The following is a 9567-nucleotide window of genomic DNA, read 5'->3' on the forward strand; positions in this document are numbered from 1 at the left end:
ACTATTCAGTATAGCTTGATCTTTTAAAAATAAGTATGATAATTTATATAAAACAATAAACTCATTGTTCCTAAATGAAATAAATAAAGCAATGAACAAAGAGCTATGTTTTCTCTCATGGGATGTTGAGACAACTAGCTGGGAGGATCTGGCTGGGAACCAGTAATAATAGAATGGAAAACAGCTAAGCTGATTTGTTAGTGACCATGTTGTCCAGCCCACTTGTTTTACAGGTAGGGAAACTAAGACCCCACCATCACTTACCAGTCCAAGGTCACAGCAACTCAAGTCTGCAGTAGATGAGTCTGGGACTAGCAATCCAGATGCTGCAGAAACAGACTTAGGGCACTTGCCCAACAGCCTCCAAGAAGCCCTCCAAGGCAAGTGGCACTGCCTCCAGGTGGACATCCAATTCCTCTGTGACCACACTCCTTGCGCAAGGGGCTTCCTCTTCCAAGTAATGAAAAGCCAGATGCTTCCCTCAACTCAGAGGAATAGGGCTCTTCAGCTTCAGCTGCAGGTAACTTTAGTCCCCCAGCTCCAGCCTAGAACATTCAGCTATTGGCACCATGAAGTTCAGCCTGTTCCTCGCCCTCTGCTTCCTCCTCGGCCTGGTGGGCATCACCAGCCTAGAAAAGGCCTCAGGTGAGCTGAGAGGTTAAAAAAAGAGGATCCCTGAGACCCACAGCCTGTGTTTGGGGAAAGGGTAGGCATAGGGTGGGGGGGGGGCTGGCTCCAGGGCCATCTGGTCACTTCCATCTCAGGAGGAAACCAGGGCCTAGGTACAGGAAGGGGACTCATCTATCTGGGGCCAGACCTCACAGCTGTCTATTTGATTGAATTCAAGCCTCACCGAATTTAATTTTTATTACAAAGCAATATATGTTTTGGTCTTAAAAGGGCAAACAATATGTGAATATACGAAGTTAAAAAGTGGTCCCCTATTTTACGGAGCCCTAATAATCCTTTCCAGAATCCTACTTCCTGGATTTTTATGAGAGCAAATGAATTTTCATACTGCTTTAAAAAGGAGATCAGACTCTGAAATTTGGACTGTACTCTGGAGTCATCTGGGGGCTACCTGGGTGCCACGCTCCCAGATTCTGATTTAATTAGCCTTGAGTAAAGCCTGGGTGTTGGATTTCTTTCAAGTTCCCCAAGAGGATTTTAATGTTCCACTAAGATTGAGAATTGCTACCCTAATGCAAGATCCTGAATTTCATTCCTAGAATGGTTTCTTTCCAATTCTAGTTTAGGTTTTTCTTAGGATATGCAACATATCACATCAATTGAGGATTCACAAAGTAGTACTATGGAGCAGAGTTGACCCATGAACTCATTGTCTGAGGGATGCTATCCTTGTTGGGGAATGTACATATCAAAGCAGGGTATACTGCATCCTATGAAAAGATACACTGGGATCCATGGTCAATTAGTGGGTAAGGGTGTGTGTGTTTGTGTGTGTGTGTTCACACACGTTGGATAAATCACTTGATGTGATAACCAAAGCCAGATGTGAAAGGAGTAAAAATAACAGGTGATTCAGTAAAATATGTCCATTTCTTTATTTTTTCATTACTTATGGATACTGAAGATTAGTGCAAATGCCTTTTTCCTAGTTACAAAAAAATACTTGTCCATTGCCATTTAAATTACACCAATTAGAATACAAAAATAATTAGAATAATTAGAATAAAAAAATCACTTAAAATCCCACCACCCTGGAAAATTACTACATGTAATAGTGGTGAACAACCTTCTAGTCATCACTGCATGGGTTTATAGGTATATTTTACATCAACAGGACCATTCTAAGATATTGTCTTTTGAAATTTGATTTTGTTCCACAAAATTATGGACCTCTCTCCATATTGAGGCATATAGATCAGCATTATGCTTATCAGTGACTGCATGTAACCTGTCAAATCCTTGTTGGTGAACATTGATATTTTTTCCAAATTATGTTTCTTTGCAATTTTAAACAAGGCTACCCCAAATATCTTGAGTCAAGTTATGAGAAGTTGTAGCATGCAGAGCCTGGGATTTGAAATTGAAACCAGGTAAAACTCCAGGCCTCAATTGATAGGTTTTATGATTTTTGGAAGATGACCAAACCTCTCTGAACCTGTCTGTTCATTTGTGGAGGAAGGACAGTAATATCTGCCCCATTAGGTCATTGAAATCATGCAAAATGTGGCAAGCACCTATCAGGGTGTTGGTGTAGAAGACATTCTTCTAAAAAAAACAAAAAACACATCAATTCTTTAAAAGGACGCGTAAGTGACAATCCCTGTCCTTCCTAACCCCTGCAGCCCATCTCAGGCAAGAGGCTTTCCAGGAGCTGTCCCAAACTCTGCCTGTCCTGTGCCAGCTGCCCCCAGGGAAGGGCCCCTGCAGAGGCCGCTTCTACCGGTACTTCTACAACTCTACATCCAGTGAGTGTGAGCACTTCATCTATGGTGGTTGTCAGGGCAATGCCAACAATTTTCAGACCACAGAGATCTGTTTGAGGATCTGCAAGCCCCCTGGTGAGTCCTCTTTTAGAAACAGAAGAAGTGATGTTCATGATTGGGTGGTGGTGGTCATGGGAAGGGAGACAGCGTGGTGGAGGATGGTGGTGGTGACGCCGCGATGATGTTACTATGGGAGGTGAGGTGATGGTGATGGAAACAATCAGGATGTGTCACGAAGAGGCGCCGGTGCTGGTGGTAATGGGGTGCTGGGGCGGAGGTAGCAAGGCTGTGGTTGATGGGGTTTGGATAGTGAAGATGAAAGCAGTATTGGTGAGTTGTGAGAGCTTCTCATGCAAGTAGTGGTGCTGGCCAACGGGAAGATAGCAATGTGACCTTCACAGGGGATGAAGGTGTTGGTGGCAGTGATCAGGGTGGGAGGTGAGAAAGCTGAGGAGGCCCCCGGGATGCTGGCTGCTGAAGGGGGTGGGTAAGGAGTCCAGCTGATGGCTCCAGCCCTAGGCCACCAATGTGCCAACCAAGAAGGAAACTGACTGTCATCTCCATTACAGAGACAAGGTAAAGAACAGCTGAAGACCATGCTTGCACATTCCTAGCCTGGACTGGAAGCTGGCTGGGCCTCCCTTCCTGCACTTAGGCCCCCATCCTGTCACCCTCCAGGTCTAGGTCAATAAAACATTCAAAGTCGGTGTGGCCTGTAGCCTTCTTACGAGGACCCTGGGGCTGTCCTCATGAATTGCTCACAGCCACTTCAGCTCACAAGGGTGATCAAACCTGCCTCACTTCATCCCTACCCCTCAGGCCCTCATTGTCCTGTGCCTTCAGGAGGATGAGGATGGGGGTCCCTGGGTGGCTCAGGTAGTTAAGTGTCTGTTGGTTTAGGCTTAGGTCATGATCTCAGGGTCCTGGGATCAAGCCCCTCATTGGGCTCTGGGCTCAGCGTGGAGTCTGCTGAGATTAACTCCCTCCCTCTCTCCCTCTGCTCCTCCCCTGCTCATGGGCATTCTCTCTCTCTCTCTCTCTCTCTCTCTCTATCACACTAAAACAAATAAATAAAATCTTAAAAAAGAAGAAGAAGAAGAATGAGGACAAAGGACACAAGTTTCCTATAACCAGAAGGGGTTCCTCATGGAAGCCAGACTGAATGCAAATTTGGGGACCTTGCACATCTGTCCCCAGATACTGGCCACCTGCTCTTTGCTGCCTGGGGCTCTACTAGCTCTACTTCTGCTCTTCCTGTCCAGCAGAAGCCAAGACCTAGAGTGTGGAAAGAGCTAGAAATTCAGGGAATCTTGGTCAGCCAGGTGGGAATCTCCCTCCATGCCCAGAGGTCTTGGAAAAATAAAGATTTTACATATTCTTTGAAATATATACAGCTATGTGGTAAATACATACAGCATAAAATGCACCATTTTACCCATTTCTAAGTGTAGTGTAGTGACCATAAGTATACTCACATTGTGGTGTAAGCATCATGACCATTCATCTCCAGAACACTTTCATCTTCCTAAACTGAAACTTTGTGTCCATTAGAACCAACTCCCCATTCCCCTTTCCCTGGTCACGGCAGTTCTATCTTCTGCATCTAAGCATTAACTGCTTTAGGTACCTTATATGAGAGGAATTCTACAGTATTTGTCCTTTTGTGTCTGGCTTATTTCATTTAGCATATTTCCAAGGTTCATCCCTGTTGCAGTCTGTCAGGATTTCTTTCTTTTCAAGACTAAATAAAATTCCATTGTTGTTACATAGTTTTTGGAATGCTGGATGGCATCTGGAAGTACCGCTGCCACTTCCACCATGATCCTCTCCTGCTATCCTATGCACAGTCCAGGTACTTGCCCTTCCTTGAGAAACTGCTACCCAGGACCAATCAGCAATACTAGAATCCAGAACCTGGGACTCCCAGACTAGACCTTTGTCCTTGGTGGTGTCATTTGTGTTCTTGGTATGCCCTACCCAAATTTTATATATATACATAAATATATATTAATTATATAATATATAATATATATTCAAAATTTATACATTAAATATATAACATATACTTATATATTTTATATATAAATTTTATATATCTATTTTATATGTATATATAAATGTTTTTATATATCTATTTTATATGTATATATAAATATATTATATTTATATATAAATATATATAAATTATAGTAATATAATATATATATTCAAATGAAAGGACATGTTTTCCCCTTAATTTCTCCATTCTCTTTCATGTACCTAACTATCTGAGAGATTGAACTCTGGAAGATTAATTGAGGATAGCCTTTAATTAGTATTTGAAATAGTGTCTATGCTCTGAAACTTATACATTTAAAAATATGATTATTAAAGATAATTTAAAGTAAAAATATAAATACAACTAAAAAATTTAATCAGTTGTTCAGATCAAGTCATGAGATGGAACAGTAACTGAGCAAGTTATAATTAACCATCCTTTTCTCTCCCAAAAAAATGAATGAACCCTTCCCTGGGTTTCCTGGATCACAGCACTTATTCCAAAGTGTTTTGAGTGTGTTTACTTATCTTTGCCTCTAGGGTGTGAGCAGGACAGGGACCGTGTGGAATCTATCTTTTGTAAAGGACTTAACATATACAAAGCAATTACCAGCAAGCACTAAATGAATCAATAACTTGCAACTTAATCCTTGAATGTATGGGTGAGTGGAATCTACCCCAATAAACCCAATCCAATAGTCAGTCCTGGGGCTCTACTTGCAGAATTTATCCCAAAGTCAATCAACTTCACCACCTCTGCTGCGATGACCCCGGTCTGCTCTTCCTGATACTCTATCACCCCCTCGCTGGCCTCCCAGTGTCCATTAAGTCCTACAGTCTGTTCTCTACACAGCAGCCAGAGTGATCTTTTAAACATCAAATCCTTTGCTAAAATGTGCTAGTTTTTCTATTGGATGGTAGGTTTACAGGTCCTTATGCACGGAAATATATGCATATGTATGTAAGTAATACACAAAAAGGGCTACACATGGACCAATCATGAGACTATTATGAAGACTTTAACCTAATTCTGTGCATCAGAAGTCCAAAAAAGTACATAAGCAAATAAATCAGTGCAAATCCGATCCCATGACTCCTCAGCTTCCCATCACATGTAGAATAAAGCTGGGAGTCGCTGCCTACAGGACCCTCTTCCTCCTGGCCCCTATGAATCTGTCCAAACTCCCTCCTGCAACCTCCCATCCCCAGCTCTAGCTATTAGGACTTTCTTGTTTTGCAAACACACTAAGCAAGCTCCTGCTACAGGATGTTTGCAATTTGTTCTTTCTTCAGATTTCATGTGATTTTTTCCTTTACTTTGTTTGGGTCCCTGATGATTCATCACCTTCTTAGAGGTCTAGACCATCCCTTTCATGTTCCTGCTGGTTTCCTTTTCTTCAAGGACATAGCACTGCCTGGGATTACACTATATATTTATTAATATAGCCAAGTTTTTTTTGTCTGTCTCCCTGGCTGAACCGTAAGCACCACAAAGCAGGGATTTCTTTTCTTGTTCACTAGTGCCTAGAACAGTACTGGGCACTGGACAGATACCCGACACATACTTGCTGAATGAGTAGACAGGTGGATAATAGAAGTGCCTGAAGGACAGTCAGAGGTTGGGTAAGTAAATGAATGAATGAGCATACAGGAAGTGGGAGTGGTCAGAACAGGCTTCATGGAAGGAGCTCTCGGTCAGGGACAGAGTCAGGGGGGCATAAAAGGGAAGAGCAGGAGCTGAGGCAGGGAAGCCGGAAAATGCAAGGCAGGCCATAAAGCTTCCCAGGGCAGCTGTTGCCAAGCCTGCCAGACCTCCAAGCCAGCTCTGTCTCCCAGCCTTCAGAGAGGATGGGCCCTGCCATGTCCCAGAAATATCCTAATAGGCATGCAGTGACTAATGGTGAAGGACAGTAATAGTTGGTCACAAGGAACTGTCCCTGGTGTTGAAGGAAGATCCAAAAGGAGACTAGTTCTTCTGGGGCAACTCTGCTTCTGCAAATCGCCTTCATCTACTTACTCTCTCACTGAGCTGTTCCCAGAGGAGGCCTCAGAGGGCAGAAGTTCCCCTCTTCCCACAATGCCATCCCTAGTGCAGCTCCACCAGACAGCCCCAGCCCTGTGAGGGGAAAACATGCCTCACAATGCCCTGGGGGCCTGACTGACCTGGCCTTCAGCACCACTGGTCCTCCCCCCAACACACCACTGCCTCACAGCAACCCTCCTGGAAAAGGCCATGGCCAGGCTTAGAGTTGAGAAACCCTGAATGAGCAGAACTAGAAATGCCCAGGCCCTGAATGCAGAGACAAGGGAAGACTGTCCTGGTGCTGGTTCATAACCCAGATGTTTGGGTGACCTGGCTTGCTTAGCAGTAAAATTACTGCATGATATTTGTACATTCATTCATTCATTCATTCAGCAATTACTGGAATGCAAACCATGCCAGGCTCTGTTTCAGACACCCCAGCTACAAAAGACAAAAATCCTTGTCCTTATGGAGCCTAATAATTAATAAACAAGTAAGGCACGTTGCACATTGATGGTGATGAAAGCCACAGAGGAAAACATGACAGCAAAGGAGGGAGCTCATAGCTGGGGCAGTGATTTAAATAGGTGTGGCCAGGAAGACCTCATCTATAGATAGCACAATGGTGGGGGTGGTGAAAAAGGAGCTGGCTTTTCGATTTACTTTGGAGGTAGGGCAGAGTTGTTTATAGGGCACGCATGATACGTGAGGGAAGCATCGAGGACGGCTCCAAGTCTTTTGGCCTGGGCATCCAGGAAGATGAGCCGACCACAGATGCACATGTTGGGGGTAGTGGAGGAGTGTATTCGGAAGCTTGGTTTTGGAGATATTAAATCTGAGATGCCTTTAGACACCCAAGTGCAGATTGCAGGTAGGCAGTTGGGTAAATGAATCTGGAATTCAGGGAGGAGCACAAGAGACATGCTGGTGTCTGTGCACAGGTTACATATGACACAGTAGCAGAGGCTGTTCCTGGTGCTCACCTGGCTGGGGGTATAAAGCACAGCTAGGCCACAACCCCATGCTCTTCTGACATGGCAGGGATCCCATTCCATGCAGCTGCCAGGACCACTAGCTTCGGATATCCACCCACGCGCATTCTCATCTCATTTACACCCTGCTTATTTATTGCTTGAAGAAAAACTCAAAGTGAAAGCAGCCTGGCCAAGTTGCTTTTGCCTTGGTCTAGATTAGCCCATCACCTCCTTCCTACACACACATCACTTGTACATTCTGGGAGCTCTTGGAAAACCCTCAGAGGCGACCCAACAAGCCCATCCATGTTGGCTTTACAGACATCACCAGTACTATCGTGCTTAAGACTGCACTCATACTTGTGGGGCTTCTAGGTTCCCCTCGCCCTTCCCATCCCTACCCATGAGCCCCAGATCCCAGGCCAGAATAGCCTATACCCATTCATACTGACTGAGCACTTTCATGTCCTGAACTGGATCAGGTCCAGATGGAAGATGGCCCCTGTGCCTCCAGGGAGCTTAGTTTGTTGGAAGTTAAAGAACAAGTACAGCTAGGGTGAAAGGAACCTGTAAAGGTAAGTCCAGGGAGCTCTACAAACAGAGGGAAGGGTCACCTACAGCAGCCTGATATATCAGGGAAGACTTCCTGGAGGAAGCAACTCTGTGTGTGTGTGTGTGTGTGTGTTTTAAAGATTTTAATTATTTATTTCACAGAGGAGAGAGCATAAGCATGGAGAGTGACAGATAGAGGGAGAGGGAGAAGCAGTCTCCCCACTGACCAGGGAGCCTGATATAGGGCTTGATCCCAGGACCCTGGGATCACAACCAGAGCTGAAGGCAGACACCTAACTGGTTGAGGCACCCAGGTGTCCCGCAACTGTTTTTAAAAGTGAGCCAGGCAGGGGCACTGGGTGGCTCAGTCGGTTGGGCGGCCAACTCTTGGTTTTGGCTTGAGTAGTGATCTCAGGGTTGTGAGATCAAGGCCCATATTGGGCTCTGCACTCAGCCCAGAGTCTGTTTGGGTTTCTCTCTCCCTCTTCCCTGCTCTCACTTTCTCTCTCTCTCTCTCAAATAAATAAATAAATCTTTAAATAAATAAATGAATGAATGAATGAATGAATGAACGAACGAACGAACCAGGGAGTAGAGGAGAGCGTGTGGCTGCGGGAAGAGGGCATTCTAAGCCAAACCACTATGATGGGAGAGCTAGTGAAGGGACAAACAGACTGCAAATACATATACAGTTAATCCCAGTGTGCCAGGGCAGAGACATATAAGATGGTGAGGGTGGGGCATCTGCCTAAGGACCTGGAACAGGAATCCAGGATTATATTACCAGAAGGGAAGGTAGGCAGGGGCAGGCCTTGATCCACTGGACCTGGCCTCAAAGCCTGTGGGAGGTCTAAGGACCACACAGAACACAAACTCATGAAGAACCTGATAGAAATCTCAAGGCGGGCTAAACTCAAGATGGTTTGAATTCATAGGGTCTGGACCCCAGGAATTCGTATTATTTTCACAAGCATCTCAGGTGGTTCCAATGTACCACACAGTTAGAAAATCAACACACAGAGCTCTTCTACCTCTCCAGCTCTACCCCCGGTGATAGAGGACAGGTTCTCGGGGCCCGAAAGGCAAAGAATGGTTCATGGTCATGGATACACTTATATAAACCCTCCCAGGGCATCCCTGGGTGGCTCAGCGGTTTGGCACCTGCCTTCAGACCAGGGCGTGATCCTGGAGTCCCAGGATCGAGTCCCACGTCAAGCTCCTTGCATGGAGCCTGCTTCTCCCTCTGGAGCCTGCTTCTCCCTCTGCCTGTGTCCCTGCCTCTCTCTGTCTCTCTCTCTCTCTCTGTCTCTCATGTATAAATGAATAAAATCTTAAAAAAAAAAAAAAAAAAAAACCCTCCCAGACAAACCCAGGGTGTTCTGGGAATCACAGATGAGGAAAGCAAGAGAGAAGGAAGTTTTAGCAGGAGGCAGAGGAGCTTTGTTTGTGGGTATTTTGGGGGGCAGTGTAGGAAGTCTTATGTAGGTACCCAGGAAACAATCCTTAGCCCCCTCTTCCTGGGCCTCAA

At 45.1% G+C, this 9567-nt stretch overlaps 1 protein-coding gene across 2 annotated transcripts; it reads left to right on the plus strand.

Annotated features, from left to right (window-relative positions):
• Window positions 1-509: 509 nt before the first annotated feature.
• On the plus strand, window positions 510-4487 carry SPINT3 (serine peptidase inhibitor, Kunitz type 3). 2 transcript variants are annotated; one of them, XM_055302338.1, is made up of 3 exons: window positions 510-645; window positions 2313-2528; window positions 3023-4487. In XM_055302338.1, exons 1-3 carry the CDS (start codon window positions 570-572, stop codon window positions 3031-3033), a joined length of 303 nt encoding a protein of 100 aa, XP_055158313.1. In that variant the 5' UTR covers window positions 510-569; the 3' UTR covers window positions 3034-4487. The 2 variants fall into 2 exon arrangements, with proteins under 2 accessions (XP_055158313.1, XP_055158303.1); XM_055302328.1 differs by having other exon boundaries at window positions 2313-4487.
• Window positions 4488-9567: the final 5080 nt, after the last annotated feature.

The sequence above is a fragment of the Nyctereutes procyonoides genome, unplaced genomic scaffold (genome assembly GCF_905146905.1).
Source record: "Nyctereutes procyonoides isolate TBG_1078 unplaced genomic scaffold, NYPRO_anot_genome, whole genome shotgun sequence".
Classification (NCBI taxonomy): domain Eukaryota; kingdom Metazoa; phylum Chordata; class Mammalia; order Carnivora; family Canidae; genus Nyctereutes; species Nyctereutes procyonoides.